Here is a 23,705-nt window from a genome sequence, read left to right as displayed (position 1 = left end):
AATTAATCACACTTACCATAACATATACATTGTAAATCATGATTTGGGAGTGCTCCTCGTAACATTCAACGTGTCTTGGTTTGTTTATTTCTAGTGCATTTTTATTGTGATTTTAGTATAGACAAGTAGATTTTACACCAGATAAGTAGACAGGTGTATAATGCCGTGACCAGACATCTCGTAACGCGACAATTTGTAACCGAACAAGTGGTAACGGACAACTCGTAACGGCGGCAGTTCGTAACAGCAACACTTCGTAACGGCGACAGTTCGTAACTATTCAAATGCGTAACGGACAATTCGTAACATCAAAATTGAATTATTCTGTTTATTTTTGTTTACGTGGAAACTAACTGTTATTACAGTTATAATTGAAATTATTATCATTTTAACGAATCAGTACCGGCATAAATATGTTTAACACATTTTATATTTTGTGTTTCAGAATATATAAAAGTCTTTAAACACAAGAAAATATTTAAATACATACAAACTTTTAACAATATTTTTGTTTATCCCTATTATTATTGTTCCTTAAATTTGCATATACCTAAACAAAGTAATAATGAACTAATTCGTGAAATCTTTAAGCCGACAACCGTCTTTAAACATTCCCAACTTTCTAAGTAAACATTTTGTAAAGGAAAGATTATAATAATTAATGGATTCGACCATTGCTATCAGATATATTTATGAACCAACTTGAAACAACAATTTCTAAACATCCCGTATTTAAACAGTTCTTATATTGGTGGAGATATGTGGATGATATACTAGTATGGTTTACAGGAACTTACAGACAACTTGACCAATTTCTATCATATATTAATTCACTTCATAATAATATTAAGTTTACAATAGAAACAGAACAGAATAACTCCATAAACTTTCTAGATGTAACGATTTCCAGACTACACAACAAACATGAGTTCTCCGTATATCATAAACCTACCCATACTGACACAACTATACACAATTCATCATCCCATCCTACACAACACAAATTAGCAGCCTACCATAGCATGATACATATACTGACAGAAATTCCCATGACAAAAAATAACTTCGAGATAGAACTAAACATTAAACAAATAGCAGTAAACAACGGCTATAACGAACAAACAGTTAACAAAATTGTAAACCAAAAACTCCATAAGAAAGCCCTGAAATTAGTGTATCCACCACCACAGAAAGAACCCAGTACCTTCTGCTCTCTCACATATACTGGCAAGATAACAACAAAAATAGCCAGGTACATAAAAAAGAAAGGAATAACACCAGCTTTCAGAACTAACAACAACTTAAGCAAATATATTAAGAACAATAAAAGCCGAAAGAGAAAGCAACTACAGAGTGGTGTGTACAAACTAACGTGTGGTGACTGTCCGAAAACGTACATCGGTCAAACTGGCAGAACTTTTGACAAACGGATAGCAGAACACAAAAGGGCATTCAACAATAGAAAAACAGACACTTCTACATACGCACTTCACCTTCTAGATCATAATCATTCTTTCAATGAAGAGTTTCAAATTCTGCATATTCAAAATAAAGGCCTTAAGCTATCTTTTTTAGAATCTATGGAAATTAATAAACTGAAAAATACAGATATAATTCTGAATGACCAACTCGAGACAAACAGCTCCCCACTCCTCAACCTCTTCACTTGAAGACTTAAAAAGGCAAACACATTGTAAACTTTATCACTTGAGAAAGGCACTCTGCCGAAACAGCTGTAGTCACTTAGTTATAATAAATTCTGTGGAAATATAGAAAACAAACGTTTTCAGTGTTTTATTATTAGAAAGATTATAATACCTGTTATTATGATAAACCTTGTGATACTGATTTGATGATACTGATTGGTTAAATTGATAAACATAATTTCATTTATAACTGTAATAATTCACAGTCAGTTAGTTTCCACGTTAACAAAAATAAACTGAATAATTCAATTTGGACGTTACGAATTTGTATAGTTACGAACTGTCGCCGTTACGAACTGTCGCTGTTACGAATTGTCCGTTACTATTTGTCCGGTTACGAACTGTCGCGTTACGAGATGTACAGTACGAGATGAACCGTAGAATGCATAGTGTAGATTCTCTCATGTATGCTATTTATCGCTCTGCGTGCCTTGCAAATTGTAGAACGCTCACATTAAAGGTATTAATCAAAATTTGCTCTCCGACCGAAGAAATCTATAGTACCTACTTCTGTCTTTTAGATTTCGCTTTGTTTAAATAAAAAGAAATATTCTATGCAAGGACCCATGGAATCACATTATCCATCAGTAGATTAGCAAGTGGGTGCTCTGGAGCTGGAGCTCTTTGGTAACCTGTCCATCAGAGTCTGCGATGTTGATGACCAGAAGAGCCTCTGACCTTGGGGGTATACAAGAAGTGATCGACAATGACCAGAGTGTTGTAAGAACTCTTATCTTATCTCTACATTTCTTCTTTCCCGAAAAATGGATTGACAATGACAGATGGTTGTAAGAATTAATCGCTTATTTCTAGATATCTTCTTCTTTTCCGAAGAAGAGTCGTCATCTATTTATTTGTTGCCTGTATGATGTATTATACGTACCCCGAACAAGTGTTCGACAATGATCAGAGGCTTGTAAGAAGTGATCGCTTAGCTGTAGATCTCTTCTTCAGCTACCCTTTGGTCACTGTTGATCACTTCTTCTGGATTAAATAGGTGACAACTCTTCTTGGGAAAAGAAGAAAAGATCTAGAGGTAATCTAGAAATCTAGAGATGAGTTCTTACAACCATCTGGTCATTGTCAATCACTTCTTCGGGAAAGAATCACTTCTTACAACCTCTGGTCATCGTCATACCCTTTTTATACTGCTTGTACACCCCAAAGGTCAAAGGAGACTCTGGTATAGGATATCCTGATGGACAGGTTTCCATCTTTCTGTCTCTTCAGTCGTAAGCCCCCGGAGAGAGATCGAGAGAGAGAGAGAAAGAGTAGTGGTCCTCGTCAGGTCGTGTGTCCATTTCCAAATATTTCTATCTCTGATCATTTCTTTCAAAAATCAGTTCGGCATTTGTTTTTAGCAGATTCCTGTAATCTGAAATCCATCTTGTAGTAGGTCTTCCTAACACTCTTCTACCTGTGTGGTCTCATGAACTTTTCCATCTAAAATGCGTAGTTCTTTCACAATATTGAAATTAATGAAAAAATAAGTAATAAAAATTTCGATACCCACGAGATGTACACATTTTCTATTGACTTCTTCCAGCTATTCCAGTTAAAAGGTAACGGTCAATAATTTTTCGATTTTTCAATAGTATATTCTTTGACGGTTTTTGCTGTAAATTTTAAAGAACCGCTTGGATGGACATGAAATTTGGCTTACGCATAGCTAACATGTCAAAGAAAACAGTGATAGGGTGCCGATGTGTGCTTTTGCCCTGGGGGTGAGTTTCACCATATCTCGGGGGTGAAAAAATATATGTCCAAGATAAGTCCCGAAATGGATAAACTGACTAATTTTAAGCAACTTTTGTTCTATAGAGTTTTTTCACCAAATCAATACTTTTCGAGTTATGTGCAAGTGAATATGTTCATTTTTCAACAAAATAACCACGGTGTTAGACGGTTTTTCGCAAATAACTCAAAACGTAAGCATTTTGTCGAAAAAAATATTCTTAGCAAAACTATAGCCTATCAAAAAGTGAAAAAAAAAACGGTGTATTATATATTAGGTCTCTATACCTAGCAAAAGCAGAGTTAAAGCTAATGAAAAATAGGTTCATATTCGAAAAATTCCAAATAGAATAATTCAATGTGAAATATCCAAATAGTGAAGCATTCTTGGGGAAAACACATTAGAACTTTTTTAAAGTGTTTAAAAAAGCTTTATTTCTGTTTTTATAAAAAAAATTTCTAGCATCAAATGTAAGCAAGTTACGCTCAAAATAAAGTTGGTTCCTTTTGTTTTGGCAAAAGAAAATCAGGAAGATCACCCCCCAATTAGCAACTTAAATGAAATTAATCGTTACCGCTTCACAAGTTACTTTACTTATGTTGTGTTTATATAATCTGTAAGTTTCATCGATACAATCGTGCTTAATCTTAAAAAAATTTGGTTTTAAAGTAAAATTTTAAAAAATTTAATTTTAAAAAAATGCTTTTTTTCAAAATAACTTAAAAATTGTTCAAGATACCAAAAATCGTAAACAATAAAAAAGTCAGCTTTACTTTTCTGAATATTTTGCATTTTTTGTTTTTCTGTAAGACAAAAATTGGTTAAGATTCGGTTTTTCTAAATTTGCCTACACTCGTGATAAGTGACTCGTTCAAGCCCTTTAACTACAGCTCTTTCAAAAATAAGGACTTTGAACCGATAAAACTTACAGATCATATGATCAATACGTACACGAGTAAAAAACTTGTGAAGTGGTAACAATTAAGTTCATTTGAAATGCTAATTGGGGACGATTTTCCCGATTTCTTACCAAAAAAAAAGGGAGTAACTTTATTTTGATCGTAAGTTGTTTACTTTTGATGCTAAAATTTTTTTTTAAAACAAAAATAAGCATTTTTTTAAACACTTTAAAAAAGTTAAAATGAGTTTTCCCCAAAAAAGTGCTTCGTTTTTTGGTTATGGCACGTTAAAATATTCGATTTGGAATTTGACGAATATGAACCTATTTTCCATTAGCTATAACTCTGCTTCTACTAGGTATAGTGACCTAATATATACACCATGTTTTTCACTTTTTTACGTGCTATATTTTTGATAAGAATGTTTTTCTCGACCAAATACTTACTTTTTGAGTTATTTGCGAGAAACCGTCTGAAAACGCGATTATTTTGGTTAAAAAACTTTATGGAACAAAAGTTGCTTGAAATTAAGTCATTTTATCCATTTCCGGACTTATTTCGAACATATATTTTTCACCTCCAAAACGGAGTGAAACTCACCCCTAGGACAAAAGCACACATCGGCACAATATCACTTTTTTCTTTGACTTGTTAGCTATGTGTATGCCAAATTTCATGTCAATCCAAGCAATTCTTTAAAATTTAGAGGTTTTGCAATATTTTACCTTTAAAGAACATACTACATGTGCTTGCAAGTGCAAGTTTGGCTTTGTTTTCTGGGGTATTCCAATTCGTTGTTATTCAGTATAATTTTTTTGTATTTATAGGATCATCTTTTGACTCCACTGTCTGGGTCAATATCAAATGTGTTTTTACATAAAGTAGGTATTTTTACAATACTCGTAAACCGCCGACTTTCCATAAATAGAATCTATATCAAGAAAACCGCATCCTTTCCTCTTAAATGGGATTAAAACGACAGACAGACAGAAATAAAGGCAGACAAATGATCCAGTTTTTATCTACACCATCGATTGGACTATCGAAAAACCCCCGCCTTCAAATGTCGTTATAAAACAGTTGCGATTGTTATAAACAAAAAAAAAAGAATAATGGGAAGGTCAGTGTCTGAGACAATTAATTATATAAATAAGATCCTTATCCCATTGGCAGGCTGTCAAGTCATTGAGCGTATTTTTAGAAGTCACGTTGAAAGTTTGCTAAGTAAACTATTGTATGATAGACACTAGTTGGAAATTTAGAGGCACATTCTGGGATTTTTACGAAAAACAAACACACAATCAACCTATTCAATATCATCAATTTTTTGTAAACGTAAAATATATGCACAGCATCTCGTTTAAGATGCAAGAATCTGGAAAATACACTCACCGGCACGAAAAACGGGCACAAAATGAATTAAAATTGCCGAAAACCCGAATTAGGACTGTTAATTGTTCTTGTTCCCAGTTTACTTAAAACCTCGACAATAGGTCGACATATTCAGAAAATATTGGCATTACACATTTTTTTTTTATAAAAATATGCAGATAAATATTATGCAATTTTCTGTAAAAATATGAAATTTATGCAAAATATGCCAGATATGCAAAAGATGCATTTTGCATATATATTCCATTCTCTAGCTATTCACTAGAATTTAATGTGGCTAATCACTTACTTCTTGAGATATTAACATAAGCAAAATCCACAAAGAAAATAATTTCTTGTAGCTGGCTGTAGGTATACCATTAATCACAAAAAATTTATTTAGTAAAATCCTATATAAAATACATACATAATCGATTGCCTCTTTTACCGTTAGGTGTCGAGGATTTCTCCTTTATATGATACTCTCTGCAAATTTACGCCACGTCTTCCTATCTGCTGCTAAAACTTTTGCTTCTTGCCACGATGTTCCTTTTTTCTTAAGTATTTCGTTTACACTAGTGTTCCAGCTTATCCTTGGTCTGCCCCTCGTGCTTTTATCCACTGCTTTGGCCTTCCATGTCATTTTCACTTATCTGTCACCACTCATTCTTATCATGTGTCCAGCCCATTTTAACTTCTTTTCTTCAACTTTTTCGTTGAGCGATTTTACCTGTAGTTCATGTCTTATATCTTCGTTTCTTCTTTTGTCTAATCTTCTTGCTCCCACCACTTTTCTCAAGTATCTCATTTCTGTAGCTTGTAATCTTTTTCTTTGTCTGTCATTTAGTAGGTACCCAGTTTTCTGCCCCATATATTGTAATTGGCATATATACGGTTTTATATACAGGTCTGGATCCCGCGTATGAAAAAAAGTTGATTAATAGCAAGCTGAAAATTTGTTAATAGCTTAAGGGTGTCTAGTCGGACAAACTTTGATATGTGGGAACACTGGAACAAAGGAAGTTTTAGCTGTGGAACAGGTTAAAAATTTGGAACGGTCAGACCACGAAAACGTCACATGTATTTTGTCAGACAGAACTTCCAATTGATTTGTTACCCTTTCATTAAACTCTCATGCAAAAATTAGACTGCTATATTTATCACCTGTCATAATTCCTGTCATTTGACATATTCTACGTGTTCCACTCATTATAATTCCCATTTGGTGATAAATAGCAGCCTGATTTTTGCATGAGAGTTTAATGAAAGAGTAACAAATCAATTGGAAGTTCTGTCGGACAATATACATGTGACGTTTTCGTGGTCTGACCGTTCCAAATTTTTAACCTGTTCCACAATTAAAACTTCCCCTGTTCCAGTATTCCTATATATCAAAGTTTGGCCGACTAGACACCCTTAAGCTATTAACAAATTTTCAGCTTGCTACTAATCAACTTTTTTTTCATACGCGGGATCCAGACCTAATACTGTCATTTTGGTTTTTCTCGATATGTCCTTTTTGTTTAGGAAATTTTTATACAGTGAATAATAAGTTCTCGTTGCCAATTTTATTCTGTTTCCAATTTCATCTTCTTGTGTACCTTTGTTGTTTAACATTATTCCCAAATACTTAAAAGAGGTCTACTTGCTCGATTTTTTGCCCTTCGATTTCAATTTTTACAGTCGCTTCTTTGTTGGCTATTGTCATTACTTTAGTTTTCTCCATATTTATTATTAAGTTTTAATTTTTTAGTTCTTCTGCCCAGATTCCTATGTTATCTGCGAGAGGCTTTTCAGTTCTTGCAACTAAAACAATGTCATCAGCAAATGCACAGGCTTCAATTTTTATTTGCTGCAGATTTCTATACCCTTTAGTGCATTTTTTAGTTTTTTCCAACACTTTTTAATAACTTCATCCATAACAGAAATAAATAACAGTGGGCTCAGCACTCCACCTTGTCTAACCCCATCGTTATTAGAAAACTCGCCTGACATTAGGTTACTTGTCCTGATCTGGTTTTTTGTGTTGACATACAAACTCTTTATTACACTTACAAGTTCTTCGTCTACTTCCTTGTTTATCAGGCTTTGCCATATTCCTTCCCTATTGACCATGTCAAACGCCTTTTTCATATCTAAAAACGCCAGGTACAGTGTATCGTTTTTTAACAGTGTTTTTTCAGTGATTTGCTGTAGTGTAAATGTATGATCTTGTACGCTGTGTGATGGTCTATTCCATTTTGTATATCTGCTAGTCGAGGCTCGACTATTTCTCGTAGATTCTTTTCTAGATTAATTTCGTAGATTTTCAACGCTGAGCAGAGAAGTTATATACCCCTATAATTACTGCACTCTTTAGTGTTTCCCTTTTTGTGTATAGGCAGTATTATTGCAATGTTCCAATCCTCTGGGATTTTTTTGTTTGTCCACGCTAAATTTAGTAGGTCATTTAATTCTTGTTTACCTTGTTGTCCAAGATATTTCAATAATTTCAACATCTATTCCGTCGATCCCTGCTTCTTTACAACTGTATAAAATGTATCTATATATTTATTAAAAGTCTCTTAAAGGGCTACATAACAATTACAGAACGTTTTCGGTGTAAAAAGATTATCAGCAGTGCTGTTAACAGGTGTATAACATGCTGAATCGCCAAAATAAGTGGGTAAAAACCTTTAAACGTTATACAATTATGAAAATTTACATTGTTATGTTTAATCTAAAGTGATGGTTAAAATTGTCCTAGATATAGCACCAGGCATCACAGGACTTCCCACATAACAGGTAGGTTGCTCAAGTCTGGAGGATATGTCTTCACATTACGGATAGTACAACTGAGGAACTGAAAAGTTGCAAATTTTTGCAACCGGGTATATCTAGGACAATTTTAACCATAATTTTTATTAAAACAACGTAAATTTTTCATAATTGTTCAACTTTTAAAGGGTTTTACCCACATATTTTGGTGCCGCAGCATGTTATAAACCTGTTAGCAGCACTGATGGTGATCTTTTTAGATCGAAAACGTTCTGTGATTTTGATGTAGCTCTGTAAGGGACTTTTAATAGTAGATTATCATTGAATCTCTCATAGCCTGTACTTGGGCTTTTAACCATTCGGAGAAATTGATATCTTGATCCTGAGCCAAGGACGGTATTGTGGATATCACTTGCCAAAAGGTCCCATTTAAAATTATCGGTCAAAGTGGCTCTATAACGTCATCTGTCACTATTACGTCACCTGTTATGACTATTTGAGAACAATACGTCCGTTTATTTTCTCCCTCAAAATTTCACTATGTATTATAAGTATCTTTGTATTATAAGTATCTTCTTCTTGTGGTAGTGTCTCCGTTAGTGGAGGCAAATACTGGAAAATCTGCCTCTGTCCAATGTGGCTCTAAACAAAGATGTTAAATGAAGGTCGGTGCAGTCTCTGATATTTCTAAGCCATGAAGTCTGGCGTCTACCTTTCCTTCAATCCTACCCTGGATGATCAGTTGCACGAGGCGGTACTTTTCGTTTCTCATTATGTGTCCCAGGTAGCTAACTTTTGTAACTTTTATGATACTTGGGCAGCTCCCTATCTGCACCTATTCTCCTCAGAACATTTTCGTTGGTGGTGTGGGTTGTCCAAGGTATTTTCAAGCTCCCTCAATAAAGCCAGAGTTCAAAGGCTTCAAACTCATTCATCAGTGTTATGTTGAATGTCCAGGCCTCCGTTCCTTACAAAAGTATTGACCATACATATCAATGCAGAAAACGAGATACGAGGAGGGAGGGGACTTTTGGCTAGCAACAGAAAACGGAGCAAATATGCGCATATATCCCTTTCACATCATCATCATTGGCTCTACAACCCATGGTGGATCTTGACTTGTTCCAGAATCAGCTTCCATTCCTTCTTTTCTTCGCATTGGTTTCCCAATTTCGTACTCCTAATAGAGATGTTGAAAAAGTATCTATTCGTTGCAAAGTATACTCGTTACTTACGAATACCGAAAGTAACGATTACTATACAGAGAGGCAAATCGTTACTTTGATTACTCTGATTACTTCGTGCCAATCGTATCAGAGCGAGTAATGACTATTGTATCTACTTTGATTACTCTGATTACTTCGTACCAATCGTATCAGAGCGAGTAACGACTATTGTGTCTACAACCAGTACACTTGATTACTTTCTACCAATCGTATCCCAGCGAGTAACAGACGGGACCGGTATTTTACGAGTGTTATCAATTATCGTTATCTGTATGAAGCGTTTTAAGGGTGTGAGCCTCAGAGCCTCACACTGTGAGGGTGAGGAGAAGATATAAGATGAAATGGATATAATGGAGATAAAATATGTAATGTATGTCATTAACAAAGATCGAATTCGAGAACCCTATATTTTTATCTAGATCTATATATATATATATACCTATACAAAATACCTACCTACTGAGAAATACGATTCTCGATATGATTACCGGTACCCAAATACAAAAGTAACAAAAGTAATCAAATCATTTTTATCCCTTAAACTGATCGATGAAGGTCGTTGTTATATCGGAATACCTATACAAAATACCTACCTACTGAGAAATACGATTCTCGATATGATTACCGGTACTTAAATACAAAAGTAATCATAGTAATCAAAGTAACGATTTGTAACGAATACTGGAAAGAAACTACAATCAACATCACTTACTCCTAACACTCGCAAGTCGTCTTCCACCTGTTTATTTTGATAGATCTACCATTACTAGGCTCACTATAAAGGTGGTAAAGCTAACCTAAGCCTAACCGTTCTTCATCACTTTTTGTTATCGTCCACGTTTCTGACATTAGTGAGAACGAGATTGATTAGAGTTCTGTATATCAATATTTTTGTTCTTTTTGTGACTATTTTGGATGTTAAAAGTTTCTTTAATCCATAGTATGCTCTGTTTGCTATATATATATATATATATATATATATATATATATATATATATATATATATATATATACCTCTGTTAATTTCTGCAGTTACTGTATTACTTTGATTGATTTGTTAGCCTAGATATAGGAACTGTCTTACTCCTTCGAAAGTATATGTTCCAACCGTTAGATCTTCAGGTTCTGCTTCTTGATTGTTATTTGAGACCTTCATATACTTAGTTTTATTAATATTAACTTTCCCCATTCTTTTTGCTGCTGCTTCCAGTGCCGTGAACGATTGACACAGGTCCGCCTTTCTTCTTGCCATGATATCAATGTCATCTCAATACGCTAGTATTTGTACACTCCTATTAATAATGGCCCTTCTTGTTGTTATTCCAAATTCTGTAATAGTTTTCTCTATAGCCCAGTCGGGATAGCATTTGACCTTGCATTAGGAGCTGCCCCAAATTTTATTTTTCTAATCTTTAGGGAGAGCCAATATTAGTAAAAATTTAAAATCTCGACTGAATTCCACCGTTGCGTTAGCCGCCATCTTGATTTTAAACGAGAACCGTTTTTGCTCAATATCTACGCCATTTTCAATTTTTTGACAAAAAGTGTAGAAACTGAAATTGTTGAAAATGCGATTTTCTATAATTTCATTTATTATAATTTTTTTCGTGCGGTCGATATTTTCCGAGTTATGAGGACAGTTGTAGCATAATTATTGAATTATCTCGTTTATTATTAGTTGTACAACAAATATTTACCTATACAAAAATGAAGAGAATTAAATTTTGTACAATTTTGATGCCGTTCATTTTTTTGATAAAATCAATATTTAAGGTAGTACGTATGTGGTAATGGTGCGAGCGTAAGACCTGATTGATTTTGTAGCAATTGTTTTTGTTCAATATCTCCGCCATTTTCAACTTTTCGATAAAAAGTGTAAAGGGTCGTTTAAACACAGCGATAAATCAAACAACTTATCAAGGTCAATCGAGTTGTTGCAACTTATCATTGTGTGTAAACGGTGCATCGCACAACTTATCAAAGTTGGAGTTGGGTTGAAGGTGGTATCGCATTGAATCGCAGCGTCTAAACAGTCGTTTAAACACAGCGATAAGTCACAGCAACTAGTTGTGATGACAAGTTGCTGTGATTGAAACGCTGTTTAGACGCTGTGATAAGTTGACCACAACAAGTTGAAGAGGGGACCTAGACCCTTTTAGACCCTTCAATGAATTACAACTAGTTTTAATCCTAAACAAATAGATCCTGTTACTTTCAAAATATAAAGGTTGTTTATGTTATACAGGGTATTTACAAAGTTATAACCAATTTTATATGAAAATCGTAACAAGTTTAACTCACTGTATAAATAAAAATAAGCACAACGGCAATGGTTTATTGATGCCATATTTTTTTATTTATTGTCAAAATTTTTAAAAATGATTGATATTGCTAATTTACTTTATATCTAATAAAGGGTGAGTTAAAACTCAAGTACATTATTTTTTCAGTAAAATTTAAATGGGATACCCTGTATTTTATATCACTATTAAAAAGTACCATTACCGTACTTTAATTTGTATACAACACTCCCTCCTATTCGTCTGTCTACGCAAAAGAAAAAGTAATAAAAACGCGTGATCAAGGGATCAGGTACCTGCTTCTTGAAAAATAACAGTCGAAGAGTCCGATTAGGTACTTACTTCCCAGAAGTTGTATCGGATTATTACCAACAACTGTTTACCACGAATTCTGACTGTTTGACTGAAGTTTTAGTGCTTGTAGGCCGTACGGCATTTGAAAAAGGAAGATTTTTTACGTGACAATTTACCACCTTTAGTGAAAAATTCCGCAAAAAAAGATTTTACGGAAATCTGAAAAATTTTTGTGAAAAAATCGCTCGTTTTTTTTTTCAGTTTTTCATGGTTAAAAAATATTTATATTTTTTATTTTTTGGTCAAATTGTGGTAAATTGTCACGTAAGAAACCTTCCTTTTTCAAATGCTGTACGATTTTTTTATTTCGGATATTCCAATCCTGAGATTAACTGTTGGCCATCATTTTTCGAGGCCTCGACTTTTGCGCCCTCTACAATATTAGTATACGTGCATAAATGATAAAAGATATATTTTTTGTTCTCTATAAGAGTTAGGTATTAATATGTAAAACGTTTTATATTCATTTTTAATAAAGGTTCTGAGAAAAAAATTGTTATTTTTGGTTTTCTAAAGTGTACTAGTACCTTACTAAACTGGACTGATGTTTTGGGGTTACAAACGTTGTTTAGACGCTGCCATATGTTGCTGTGATTTATCGAGATTATTCCTAAACGTTGTTGACAACTATCGATCGCAGTAAAGCCGTAGCCATGGAGGAAGTATTACTGTCAGTATTAGTCGGATGTTTAGTAGTAAAGAAAAGGGAAAACTCGCGAAAACCCAGATCGAAGTGGAGCCGCAAGTGGTTACTAATGAGAAGGGAATTCTCTCATGTGAAGTTAATGCAAGAATTGAGTAATGAGCCAAACGACTGGCGAAATTATTTGAAGATGGACGAGGGGACGTATCATGAGTTGTTAAGCTTAGTTTCTCCGTTTATTACGAAACATGATACTTTAATGAGAAAAGCGATATCCCCACACGAAAGACTCTCAGCTACCTTACGATTCCTTGCCACCGGAAGAACCTTGAAGGACATAGAATATTCAACTGCCATTTCTAAACCATCTCTGAGCTCAATAATCCCAGAAACCTGTGAAGCTATTTATAAAGTACTACAACAATTTATCCAGGTATGTGTTATTTATTATAGAACATTTTTTTCTATACAGAACAGTTTTCTATTTTCTTTTAAAATAATGAAATATAATACATTATAATGATAGGGGAGCCCAAGCGGGGATTTTTGTAGTTACTCGAGCGCGTCAGTTTATAACATAGGGAGAAACCTTGTACCTTGTAAATGTACCCCTACCATATATTGGATTTTAATACAGAGGAGTTCGTTAACGGGGGTCCGAAAAAAAATCTATCCTTAGAAAAACTCGAAATCGTCAGATTAAGATAAGGTAAGTTAAGTACATGCAGAACAGTGTATATTTCAAAAATCCAAAAATCCAGTTTGAGCGGGGCGTAAGGATATGGGCGAGTCACAAAATTTCACAAGATAAATGCGAATATTTCGAGAAATAAACGTCAGATCGAACAACTAAAAAATCGTGTTCAATATTTTTTAAGTATTTATCGAATAATACTAAACACGACCCCCACGGAGAGGGGTGGGGGTCAATTTAAAATTTCAAATAGGAACCCCGCGATATTTCGCGAAATAAACATCAGACCGAAAAACTGCAAAATACACGTATTCATTATTTTTGAAAAATCTATCGAATGACACTAAACATGACCCCCCACGGAGGTGGGGTGGGGGGTTACTTTAAAATATTAAATTGGAGCCCCCATTTTATATTGCAGATTTGGATTCCTGGCGTAAAAATAAGTAATTTTATTCGAAACATTTTTTCAAATTATGCATAGATGGCGCTGTAAACGGAAAAAATGATTGTTGGAAATGGAAACTTAAATTAAAATGGAAAGTCCCCACTTAAATGACAAATTTTACTTAACTTTATTTGGTTTTATGACCTAATCTTCACAACGCAGTAGTTCCCCATAACGCTCGATTAACTGCAAATTTAGCCTACTTTCCTCCCCTACTATAAAACTAATAATCGTAAAACATAAAAAAGTACATAACGTAATAAAAGATAACATAAAGATACAATATAAAGTCAATAATCATAGAACAAAGTAGTAAATCATCGAATATGAAAAATAATGTCCTACTACACCGATAACTTTGAAAAGAAGCTTGAAACATTGTTATCAATTGATTAGTCGAAATTTATATTGGTTGTTCAGGGGTCAGGGTTGTTTTGGACTGTTTGTTGGATCGTTAGGCAGTGCCATGTTGGATACATCGGGTGTATCACGGTTGAAAGTTTGGGGGTAGGGAAGTGTGGGAGAGTTTGTTGGATCGTTAGGCAGTGCCATGTTGGATACATCGGGTGTATCACGGTTGAAAGTTTGGGGGTAGGGAAGTGTGGCAGAGTTTGTTGGATCGTTAGGCAGTGCCATGTTGGATACATCGGGTGTATCACGGTTGAAAGTTTGGGGGTAGGGAAGTGTGGCAGAGTTTGGATGCTGTAAAATATTGTTACTGGAACTGAAAGGCCAAGGATGGTCTGGCATTCCCGAGATGTAGGGTAGGGGGTAGGGTTGTTGGTGGTAAAGTTGGGGGTTATATGGCTGACTGTTCATTACTTTATAATCTTTGGAGAGTGTTTCAAGCTCCCCCTCAAAAATCACGTCATTTATGAGTTTTCTCGCGAATATGGCCTGGGTTCGTTTAAGGGAACGTAGCTTATGGGCTACATACTTTCCGTAGGCTTCGAACTCATCATCAGGATGAATATTTTTTAGCCGCTCTCCCGCTAGCTCTATCACCTCATCTGCCGAACTCAGCATCTTTTTTTTTTTAGACTTAGCGTTTGGTGATGGTGACGTGCTACATCTATCATCACCTGACATTGGAAGAGCCACCTCTCCTTCTTGGGAATGGGGTAGATGCATATGTTCTGAATCCTCCTGTTCGAAATAAAACAACATTATCAGTTTCCACTAAACTTATTAGAGCAGGCGGTATCTGTTCCAAAATACCCTCATTTGGGTAAATCATACTTGACCTTGTAGAAAATTTTTAAAATTTAAAAAGGCTGTATCATCCGAGATATAGCAATGAAAAGGAGAAAAAAATTGAATTTTCAAGTATTTTTTTTTCACAAATTGTTTAATAATAAATTTAGCCCACCTTTTGAAGCATACGCATAGTGATAATACTCGTAGTATCATTTTTAATAAATAGTCCATTTACACACGGTTTTTGCTCCAAATTTTAACGAAACGCTTGGATTGACATGAAATTTGTCATACACATAGTAGCTTACATGTCAAAGAAATAAACTGATGCTTGGGCCAATGCGTGGGCAGAAATGGATAAACTGACTAAGCAACTTTTGTTCTATATAGTTTTTTCACCAAGTCAAATACTTTTCGAGTTATTTGTAAGTGAATATGTATATTTATTATAATAAATTATAATAAATATATATTTTATCGATTATATATAAATGATATATTTTATCGAAAAAAACATTCTTAGCAAAAAATAAAGCTTGTAAAAAATTTAAATAAAAATGTATTTATGAAGTCTGTAGACCCAGAAGAAGCAGAGTTATAGTTAATGAAAAGTAGATTCATATTCGTCAAATTCCAAATCGAAAATTTCAACGCGAAATAACCAACAAATGAAGCACTTTTCGGGGGAAACTCAATAGAACTATTGTAAAGCGTTTAAGAAATCTTTATATTTTGTTTTTTAAAAAAGTTTCACGAATCATCAAAAGTAAGCTCCATGTACGCTCAAAATAAAGTGATCCCTTTTTTTGGTAAAATAAATCGTGAAAATCACCTCTTACTTAGCATGCCAAATGAAACTAATCGTCACCGATTCACAAGTTACTTTACTTATGTACCTATTGCTTATTAGTATGTTTCATCAGTTGAAAGTGCTTATTTTTGAAAATAATTGGTTGTAAAGGGTTAACAATTGTTTTCTTTACTTTTGAAAAAATACCAAAAATCTCAAAGAATAAAAAATTTAGATTTTTCTTTTAAGAATATTTTGGGTTTTTATTTTTCTGTTATACAAAACAATTGGTTAAGAAATGGCTTTTCAAAATTTACATGCACACGTGATTAGTGACTTGTTCAAGCCCTTTCAAAAATAATCACTTTCAACCGATGAAACTTACAGATGGTATAAACAATACATAAGTAAGGTAACTTGTGAAGCGGTAACGATTAATTTCATTTGGGATGCTAATTAGGAGATGATTTGTTTATCAAAAAAAAGAGACCAACTTTATTTTAAGCGTAATTGTTTACTTTTGATGCTAAACACTTTTTCCAAAAAGTGCTTTTTTTTGTTTATTTCACGTCGAAATATTCGATTTTGAATTTGACGAATAAGAAATCACCTTTTATTAGCTGCGACCCTGGGTATCTAGACTTCATATATACATATTTTTATTTGGTTTTTTATAGGATATATTTTTGCTAAGAATATTTTTTTCGATAAAATATTTTCTTTTTGAGTTATTTGCGAAAAATCGTCTAGAAACGAGGTTTTCTGTTGAAAATTAAACATATTGTCGTAAATAACCCGAAAAGTATTGCCTTAGTGAAAAAAAAAACTCTATAGAACAAAAGTTAAGTTGCTTAGAATTAGTCAGTTTATCTATTTCTGGACTTATTTTGAATGTAATTTTTTTCACCCCCGAGAAGGGGAGAAAGTCACCCCCTGGGCAAAAGCACACATCGGCCCAGTATCACTATATTTATTTGACATGTTAGCTATGTGTATGACAGATTTCATGTCAATGGAAACGGTTTTTTAAAATTTGGAGGTTTTGCAATATTGTACCGTGAGTTAATGGACAATATTATTTGGAAGCGATTAAAGCAAAAAACTTAGATCCTATACAATTTACCCAACTCAAACAGATACCGCCTGATCTATATGAACGGCTATATTTGGCATGTGACAGAAAGAGTTCTTCAGTTGTGGTCGAGGAAATGGATTGAGATACGTTGTATATGAATTTATATTCAATTTGTATTTAAAACTTTTATTTATATTTTAATTGGTAATTTAAAATTTGTATTGATTTTTGTTTTTCAGTTCCCTAAAACTGCCGATGACTGGTTAAAAATTGCCTCAGATTTTGAAGAGAAGTGGCAATTTCCTCATTGTTTGGGCGCTGTCGATGGTAAACATATCCGGATTGTTCCACCAAAGGATAGTGGTTCCTATTACTTCAACTACAAAAAGACACACAGTATAGTCTTGATGGCCATAGCAAACGCTCACTGCGAATTTATACTGTGTGATGTAGGAACGAACGGTCGAATATCTGATGGAGGTGTGATCAATAACACTCTTTTCTACGAAAAACTTATAAACCATCAATTAAACATTCCTGGGCCCGAACCAGTTAGCTTTGATCTTGACCTGGAATATGTTTTTGTCGGGGATGATGCCTTTGCATTAAGACCTGATCTTATTAAGCCATACGGTCGGGAGTCCCTTAATAACGAGAGAAGAATATGCAACTATCGTATATCGAGGGCACGGCGAGTTGTTGAGAACAGTTTTGGAATTTTAGCTTCACGATTTCGTATTTTTCACACTGCAATAAACTTAAATGTGAAAACCATCGAATCACTAGTTCTTGCTTGCTGTGCATTGCACAACTTCTTGATGAAAAAATCATGTAATTACTCCTCTCCTAAAAGTTATGATCGAGAAGATATTATCGATGGTACTAAGCAACTAGGTGCAAGGCCTCATCCCGATAAATTCCACAATCTCGATAGAAGTTCAGGAGGTCAAGTTTTACAACAAGCAAAAACCGTTCGAGAAAAGTTCTGTACGTATTTTAACGGGGAGGGATCAGTTCCTTGGCAAGAAAAATTTGCATTGAAGGTTTGACATTTATAGTTAATTAGTGAAAAGTATATTAAGTAAACTAGAAGATCATTTGAGACCCAGGGATGTTCTTCAATATGTTTTTTGTTATCGACCTGTACTTATTATAATATACCATGGGGGATCTACTTTGAGGTGGATGTGAGAGCTGGCATTCCGATTTTTGCAGAACAAGTTAGGTGATAGGCAACCGACACAATAATTTAGAATTTAATGTAATTTTATTTTAAATTAAAATAATTTTTATTTTAAGATAATACAGGGTGTTTCATTGGGAAAGTAACACTCAAAGAGGGCACTTAGGCGGTCTCAAAAATACCATACTTAATAGGTCTTACTTCAATAATATCAAAGATACTGGGTGTTTTATCTATTTTGCCGAGATATTTTCTTATTTGGTTCATAACTTTTTAACCACACTGTATATTTATTTGATATTTGGCACGCAAATATTCTTTGAGGTGTACAATCAAGTAATTTATTTACAATTGTAAAAAATCCAGGTCCGGATTAAAAAATATTGGAAAAATATCCCGACCCAAAAACAACACCCTGTACATTATTTTTTTTAAAATAGATTTTGCATTTGAAAAGAGGATAAAAACTAAATTTAGTGGTATACTTTGAATTTTCGGCAAAATGAATTCTCTGGTCAAATGTTGAATTTGAATTCAGAAATTATACGAATTTCGAGAGCTCGAAGTAGAAAAAAAATTGAAATACGACTTACAACTTGTTAAACACACTGTATATTTATTTTATATTTAACACCGAATATTCTTTAAAGTGTCCAATCAATTAATTTATCTACAATTATAAAAAATCCAGGGCCGGATTAAAAAATATTGGAAAAATGTTCCGACCCAAAAAACACCCTGTACAGTAATTTTTTTAAAAATGGATTTTGCATTTGAAAAGAGGATGAAAAACTAAATTTAGTGGAATACTTAATTTTCGGCAAAATGATTTTTCTGGTAAAATTTTGAATTGCGAGAGCTCGAAGTAAAAAAATTAAAATGTGACATAATTTTAATTAATACCATTATTTAATCTAAATTGGTAAAATGTTAACATTTCCGTGTTTTTTTTATTATTATGGCGATAAATAATTCATAACAAATATTCACCTTTAATTAATGAATAATAAATAAAGGGTCCACAAAAAATACATTACTTTAATCAACGGACTATCTTAAAAATTAAAAAAAACAGAAAAAATTTGCTGTAAAATAACTTTGGAATATTTAAAATCCAAAGTTTATAACGAGGAAATAAATAATAGGGAAGAACTTCTTGACCGGATTCCAGACGCCTTTCAAGAAATGAAGAATAACCCTGACGAGATTAGGAAGTCAGCCAGATAAATAACAAAATGAGCAAGATTTTTCCTTTAACAAGGTGGTGGCCATTTTGAACAATTACTATAGTTTTGGTAAGTTATTTTTCAGAAAAAATTTTCTGTTTTTTTTTTAATTTTTACGATAGTTCGTTGAATACATAAAGTTGTGTATTTTTTGTGGACTCTTCATTATTTATTCGTTAATTAAAGGTGAATATTTCTTATGAATAATTTGTCGCCATAATAAAAAAACACTGAAATGTTAACATTTTACCAGTTTAGATTAAATAATGGTATGAATTAAAATTAAGTTACATTTTAATTTTTTTACTTCGAGCTCTCGCAATTCACATAATTTCAGAATTCAAATTCAAAATTTTACCAGAAAAATCATTTACCAGAAAAATCACTAAATTTAGTTTTTTATCCTTTTTTTCATGTGCAAAATATATTTAAAAAAAAATTTTAATATATAGGGTGTTGTTTTTGGGTCGGGATATTTTTCCAATATTTTTTAATCCGGACCTGGATTTTTTACAATTGTAAATAAATTAATTGATTGTACACCTTAAAGAATATTTTCGTGACAAATATCAAATAAATATACAGTGTGGTTAAAAAGTTATGAACCAAATAAGAAAATGGCAAAATAGATAAAACACCCAGTATCTCTGTTATTAATGAAGGAAGACCCATTGAGTAGGTATGGTAATTTTGAAACCGCCAAAGTGTCCTCTTTCTACAGTTAACGTATGTTACTTTCCCAATGAAACACCCTGTATAAGTCTATCTTCAGTCAATGACTGTGAAATATTTTTTATTTGTTATAAATAAAGTCACTAAGGGCTGGTTGTTCGAACGCTAATCAACAATGATCGTTATCAAATATTTAATTACTGTCACCAACTGTCAATGTCAACTTTGTTTGGGTTGCTGAAAACATAATATGAAATTACTTAATCAATTATGTTAATAATTGTTATGTTAATTGATTAACTAATCTCATAATTTTAATCAATTATGTTTTCAGCAATCCAATAAAAGTTGACATTGACAGTTTTGGTGACAGTAATTAAATATTTGATAGTGATCATTGCTGATTAGCGTTCGAACAACCGGCCCTTAGATTGACAAAAACAATTATCTCTGCTAAGTTGGTCATAGAAAATTTTTATTTTGGTTTAAATCTTCGTTTTTTCTTCAGCAACAGTAATCTGCAAGTTAGAAACTAATGGGATGTACTGTACAGGGGCCGCTTCAGGTGTAAATGTTTATAACGAAATTTGCGCCCTTATTTTCAAACCCGAAATAAGAGGTTGAAAAATGTTTTAGGCATTTATTTACATCAGAATATGAAAATATAAGTCTTTAGCAGGAGAGTGGATCTAATTAACACTACGATTTTTTTCAAAAAAGTTATAGCCTTCGATATTTGACTTCTCGAAATAAACAATTTGTAATATCTAAGCAACAAATTCACCAATCGGGCTTTACAAATATTTTTTATGTTAAGAATTGAAAGATCTTAATTTTACAGCCTTAAAGAATAAAAAAGTTATTTTTATAATAAATAATGCAATTGCAAAAACGGCCATTTTGGACGTTTCGCAGGCTGTTTTGCAATAAATAATTAACGAAATTAAACTTACCATAGCTAAAATTTTAGGTTTTTAATTTAATACAATTTTTTATTTCTAATTTTTTCTCTAAAATGAATATCCTAGCAGCAAAATTAAAAATCTTCACAAATTGCAAATTTAATACAAGAAGAACGTGATAAATAAAAAAGCTTCTAAAATTTTTGGTTACATTTTAGTAGAAGTTATTCCTCACATGGACATTTACAACATCTGATAGGTTTCAAAAATTCCTGAATTATAACACGTATGACTTTTCTCAGGATTCGAAAAAAAATTAATAGGTACCTTAAAACACATTGAAAATTTTGACATGCGTCAAAACTTTGCATTTTACACCGTTCCCCTTTATTAACACATTTTTAACCAGCGCATATCACAGGAAATTTAATTACCTTTATTTTATTTTGCTACTACTTTGCTCCAAAATGAATCGGTTTAAAGTTATAAGAAAAGAAAATAGAAAAAAATCCATATTTTTAGTAATTTTTAAATATTTTACTTTTTTTTATTAATGTTTCGGGCATATTTGGAAGGCAGCATAAGTCAATTATTATTATTGAAGTTATCACCTAAATTTTTCTGCAAAAATCCGAATGCCACCTCTCACATCCAAAAATAGACAGTTTTTCACAGATCCGCCCTAGTCTAAATTTTGTTAAAGGTACCTAAAAAAATTTGATTTTACTTACATATTGTTCTGTTTCTGGATTGCCATCACTCATGGTACTCCTACTAGGTCTTGCAGATTCCTGGTCTCTCAGAAAATGCAGAAGGTCGAAGTACCACAAACTAGGTTTATACACATCATCCTGGCCCGTCCCGGATTTTTCCGATTTGACAACTTTTGACAGTTCTCTCTTATACACCGTACGTAATGCACTAATTTTTTTGATAACGATATTTCGGTCTGCCGATGAATCAAACTCCTGGAATTTTTTTACGAGCTCAGCATATGCAATATCTCTTTTATTTCTGTCGGAGTAATCTTTGCTCTTAACGAGCCACAAACACGTATGACTTCTATAAAGTTCAATAAACTCAGTCAAAAACTCTCGAGGAGTAGGTTGTTTTAATTCTTCTGCCATTTCGCCTTTAAAAACTAAGATAGACTGAAACGGAAACTCTGTCTTTCTTTGACCGCGCAACAACACAAACAGAAAATATTGAAAATACTATCAAGTAAAGGTGGGCCAAATATCATTACTTTGTAATCCCTTTATGGGCAAAACGGCAAAACGTGATATTTCACGTTCTTTTCTCACCCAAGATATTGATATGCCCAGACCCAAGTTTATTGTTTTATTGCACCACTTAACTACAGCTGGGACTGCAAATAATTACGAATACACTAGTAATGAAAAGGCTTTTAGAGTTTCAGGTTATTGAATTTGGGTTCATCGTATTTGTATCGATATTCAATCATTTATTTTAGTCTTTTAAAAATACCACCAGTGCCAAATAAAACGATAAATTAGTAGTTTATGGAACTTTTTTTATAAAATTGGGTGACAATTCTGCGTCATTTAATATTTGTAAAGACCCCCTCTGTGGCTCAGTGGTAAGAGCGCTCGAAAGGTCCGAATGGTCGTGAGTTCGAATCTCACCAGGGTCAGAAATTTTTCGTTTATTATAAATTAATACATAAATGAAACTAGTTGCTGTCCTTGTGGGATCTCGGTACTCACCGGAGTGACCGCAGACGTTCGGATACAATTAGCGTCTCTTTGCAAAGACAATAATGACGTCGACTTTGCAAAGTAACAAGACACTTACTCAACACACACACTACACATTACTCCCCTGACTTAGTAATATAATAAGTTATAGGCTAAAACAAATTATTATGAAATTGACTGGCCAGTTGGTTGTAAAAACCAGTGCTAATAAAACACAAAACACAAATAAATAAAAAAAATGGCATCAATAATCCATTGCTTTTGTGCTTATTTTTATTTATACAATGAGTTAACTTGTTACAATTTTCATATAAAATTGGTTATAACTTTGTAAAATACCCTGTATAACATAAAAATCCTTTATACATTTGTAATGGCGAAGTTAAGAAGATTTTGAATATAAAATAAAATAGAGGGTATTCCAATAAAAAAAAAATAAGTTTGGTCTGCCACTATGTTATCGAACATCCTATGTAACATTCTAATTAATTTTATAAATGTGAATCTCAAAGTTAACTACAATTTTTGTTATTAACTTTTATTGCTATCTATTACTATCAACGGATCTACGTAGCTTTACCCCACTAATCAATCACCCTGTACATTTAATTGGATATGTAAATAAATTCTAATCCGGTAACCCAACCCCAATGATAAATCGCTGTACCGTTTAGACACGACGATTCAATCCAAGTTGATTCAATCCGATACCAACCTCAACCCAACTCCAACTTTGATAAGTCGTGCGATGCACCGTTTACACACAATGATAAGTTGCAACAACTCGATTGACCTTGATAAGTTGTTTG

The 23,705-nt window shown here is 33.2% G+C and overlaps 3 protein-coding genes across 4 annotated transcripts in view; 2 read left to right on the top strand and 1 right to left on the bottom strand.

Annotated features, from left to right (window-relative positions):
• Positions 1-23,705, top strand: part of LOC114328131 (TRPL translocation defect protein 14) — a 220,050-nt gene that overhangs the window by 102,578 nt on the left and 93,767 nt on the right. The window lies entirely within an intron of this gene.
• LOC126883078 (putative nuclease HARBI1) lies at positions 12,809-18,761 on the top strand. The gene is made up of 2 exons (XM_050648307.1): positions 12,809-13,424; positions 17,435-18,761. Exons 1-2 carry the CDS (start codon positions 13,002-13,004, stop codon positions 18,242-18,244), a joined length of 1,233 nt encoding a protein of 410 aa, XP_050504264.1. The 5' UTR covers positions 12,809-13,001; the 3' UTR covers positions 18,245-18,761.
• Positions 13,426-22,338, bottom strand: LOC126883079 (uncharacterized). Its single transcript, XM_050648308.1, has 2 exons — positions 21,910-22,338; positions 13,426-15,279 (listed from the first exon to the last, which is right to left on the bottom strand). Exons 1-2 carry the CDS (start codon positions 22,303-22,305, stop codon positions 14,557-14,559), a joined length of 1,119 nt encoding a protein of 372 aa, XP_050504265.1. The 5' UTR covers positions 22,306-22,338; the 3' UTR covers positions 13,426-14,556.

Source organism: Diabrotica virgifera, chromosome 4 (genome assembly GCF_917563875.1).
Source record: "Diabrotica virgifera virgifera chromosome 4, PGI_DIABVI_V3a".
Lineage (NCBI taxonomy): Eukaryota > Metazoa > Arthropoda > Insecta > Coleoptera > Chrysomelidae > Diabrotica > Diabrotica virgifera.
The sequence above is the reverse complement of the archived record's forward strand: the minus strand, read 5'-3'. Positions and strand labels throughout refer to the sequence as shown.